Genomic DNA, 3,868 nt, shown 5'->3' with positions numbered 1-3,868 from the left:
ACATTTCTGGGGTCATTTTAGGTCTACTCAAGCTTTTATGTGCATGGCTTTTATTTTTATTTTTCATTTGATCAGACTATATCCTTTATAAACCCATTGTAACATATAAACTCTATTTTAATCATGTTAGACTCATTGAAAACACACGTCCTTGGTTCTGGTGACTGATATTGTCCTAATTTGTGTTTTAATTACTTTTTTAATAATGTTTTGTATTGTGTTTTTGGTAAAAAAAAAAAAAAAAAAAAATATGAATTTTAAAATAGGACAATATCAGTCACCAGAACCAAAACGTGTGATTTCAATTAATCTTGAAGTTACTATGGGTTTATGTCTGTTTAAATTAATATCAAATATCTAAATATTGAATCAAGAGACTTAAACTGTTTAAAGTGAAATACCCCTTTAAATATGAAAAAAAAAAACGTGTTCAAGAAAGAGTTAATGTATAATCCTCTCATGTGTACTTGGCTGGAGCTTACAGCTGCAGTTCACATTCAAACGTTTCGACGCCAATGCCTAAGTAATAAGTGTGACTGCTTGATGCAAAACAGGTATGTTGATATGCAAGCTTATAGATGAATGCTGAGGTTACATTAATCTAAAGGAACAGTAACAAAATACTTGAACCATATTCTTCAATTGTGGTAACCTGTTTTTATTTTTTATTTTTTTCAGCTTAAAGATGAAAGCCTTTCTTGGTAGCCTGGGCTCATATCTTTTACTATCAGTTCTGTTTATGCCATGGAGACTATGTCAAGGAGGCAAGATTCTGATTGTTCCTATGGAAGGAAGCCACTGGGTGAACATGAACATTTTCATCAAAGCTCTTCACTCCCAGGGACACGATCTTACGGTGGTACGGACCACAAGGAGCTGGTACGTCACAGAGAATTCTCCACATTACAATGTGATCACCATTCCTGTCACTGAAGCCTTTGACCCTGACTTTGTTAATCCGATCCTTAGGAATCTAATTGCTATCGAGAGGGGAGAGGGCTCATTGTTAAACTTTGCAAATTTGCAGGTGGAGATGTTTAATGCAATGTTTAACAATCATAGAATGGTATGCAACATGGCCACTACCATGTTAAAAAACACTGAATTAATGAATAGCCTTAAGGAGACTAAGTATGACATGGTTCTTACTGACCCAGCATGGGGTGCAGGTATAATATTGGCTCACTACCTTAAGCTACCATTAGTCTATAATGTCCGGTGGGTAACAAGTGGTGAAGGACATCTTGCCATGGCACCCTCACCTTTATCATACGTTCCAATGACGGGCTCAGGACTATCAGACAAAATGACTTTCATTGACAGAGTAAAAAATCTACTTTTCTACTCTCTTTGGCAAGTTCAGGATATGTTAATGATTCGACCCCAATATCAATCAGTCTGCAATGAAGTCTTTGGCCCAGGCGTTGACTTTACTGAGTTATTACAGGGGGCTGACCTGTGGCTGATGAGAGTTGACTTTGTGTTTGAGTTCCCTCGCCCCACCATGCCTAATGTTATCTATATAGGAGGATTCCAGTGCAAACCTGCTAAACCTCTTCCTCAAGACCTGGAGGACTTTGTCCAGAGTTCTGGGGAACATGGAGTCATCATCATGTCTTTGGGGACTATGGTTGGAGAACTTCCCCATGACTTAACAGATGAGATAGCAGCAGCTTTTGCCCAACTCCCTCAGAAAGTCATCTGGAAGCATAAAGGTGACAGGCCAGCTACTCTGGGCAACAACACTTTACTGGTTGACTGGATGCCACAGAATGATCTTTTAGGACACCCAAAGATAAAGCTATTCGTGGCTCATGGAGGTACAAATGGAGTTCAAGAGGCCATATATCACGGTGTCCCTATTGTGGGTCTACCTTTGTTTTTTGACCAACATGACAACCTCCAGCGTCTCAAAGAGAGAGGAGCAGTTAAGTTTCTAACTATGGCTGAAGTGGACAAAGATAACAACTTCTTTGAAGCATTACAGGAGGTTCTCCATGAGCCTTCCTACAGAATGAACATGCAGAGACTCTCCAAGCTGCACAGAGACACACCAATGAAGCCACTGGACAGCGCCCTCTTCTGGATAGAGTTTGTTATGAGACACAAAGGTGCTGCTCACCTCCGCACAGACTCCTACAAAATGCCCTGGTACTCTTACTACTCTGTTGATGTGGTTGTGACTTTGCTGGCAGCGGTTGCAGTGGTTACTTCTCTCCTCACTGCATCTGTCCAATATGTCTGTGTTAAGAAATGCTTAAAAAGAAAAATTAAAAACGAATGACGTGAACTCCTTCTGCCAAACATATCATATTTTCTCAATATTACTATGGTAAATCATACAGCAAGGCAATGTAGAATTATGGCACAATAAACCTCAGTTTAACATGAAAACAAGTGCACGTTAGGAATCTGAATTGTTTTAGTTTTTTTTGCATTGGAAATTGTTCATATCTCCCTCCAGTGCCATAACATATTACCAATCAAATAAAGGGTAAATGTACAGCAAGGCAATCAGGGCAACTATGCTTGTCTTTATTATTAGAAAGCAGTTGATAATACTATAATTACACCTTTTCTTTTTGTGTTGTACTTTTTCATATACATTTAAAAACATTAAAAAATTAAGCCAGATTTGCACGCCTGATTTGACAATGTTTAAGCATTGTGAGGTCAGTGGAAGAGCGGTTGCTGCGTATTGCTTACACATCATAGACAATCAGTATCCATCCAATATCGATAGCCTTTTAAGTCAAAAGAGATTTTCTTTTTCTATCCGTCTCATATCCCACAATGTCTTTTAACTCCTGAACCCTGATTCTGATTCCCACAATCATGCGGTCTGGTCTTTGAACTCTGGGTTCTGGTGACAGCACGTTCTGTTTATCAACTCTACTTTACATCCTATGACCAAAACCTGGCTTAAGGTGTCACAGATAATATTTACTGTGATAAAGGTGGTTTGTATTTTCAATATCTGCCCTGATAAGTCGTTCTTTGAGCAATGGTGACAAAATCCCTCCAAAAATGTAGGACCAGCATCGGACCCCACTTCACAAGTAAGCAGAGTGAATGGGCCCGCCCTAAGCCAGCTTATCTCATGTCAACACGTGCACGTGCTCTCTGTCTCTCTCTCCAGCAAGAACACATTAACTGAATCGCGTCTGTATTGTGGGTTGGGCCTGTTTCGGCGGAAATAGCAGATGTAAAATGATTTGTCAAGAAAGTGTAAAAATCATGAAAGATGTCACATTTCAATCACACATTGGGGCCTATAAACAAGTCAGAGCCAAAAGCGACTCACACAAAACGTGATTATTATTTTTTTAATTTTATTTTTTTAAATGATGTACAAATGTCATCATGATGTCATGAGGCATGTGACAATGAGTGTCAAAAAGGGTTTTGATATTTTATGCTCTTTGCCTGTCATTGCCTTCCAAAATCAGTGACAAGGGCCTATTTCTTTCAAAGAATGCCATGACTGCAACATCCAATCAACCCCATGGAATCGCATGTTGAGGGGCCCAATGCACCTGCTAGAACCCGTTTTCTAGTTTGACCTGAAACTGTTGTTCTGTGCCTCCAGACCAGTAAATCTTGTTTGGTCTCTTTTGTTATCCTGGTGGGATCAGAGTAGACTAGTTATGTTTGGGGCATCCTGACCTGTACACAACACAGGTATGTTTGTGTTGTGTTAATGTCTAATCTTTAACTTTAACTTAACTTTAGGTATAGGCGTGGAAGCTGAAAGAAAGGGCTTGACCATTTGTATTTCATAGGGTGTTTTCAACCCTGAGGTTATATATGAACATGTATGTCATTAATCTTCTCTGTGCTTGTGCTGTGGATCTCTCTGTCTCTTTCC

The 3,868-nt window shown here is 39.3% G+C and overlaps 1 protein-coding gene across 1 annotated transcript; it reads left to right on the top strand.

Moving 5' to 3' along the window:
- Positions 1-724: 724 nt before the first annotated feature.
- LOC311050988 (UDP-glucuronosyltransferase 2C1-like) lies at positions 725-2,284 on the top strand (the record flags this gene model as incomplete). The annotated part of the gene is made up of 1 exon (XM_084065287.1): positions 725-2,284. The coding sequence occupies exon 1, from the start codon at positions 740-742 to the stop codon at positions 2,282-2,284; it is 1,545 nt and encodes a 514-aa protein (XP_083921413.1). The 5' UTR covers positions 725-739.
- Between the last annotated feature and the right edge of the window lie 1,584 nt (positions 2,285-3,868).

This window comes from Gymnoscopelus microlampas (genome assembly GCF_963454915.1).
Source record: "Gymnoscopelus microlampas genome assembly, chromosome: 1".
Classification (NCBI taxonomy): Eukaryota; Metazoa; Chordata; class Actinopteri; order Myctophiformes; family Myctophidae; genus Gymnoscopelus; species Gymnoscopelus microlampas.
The sequence above is the reverse complement of the archived record's forward strand: the minus strand, read 5'-3'. Positions and strand labels throughout refer to the sequence as shown.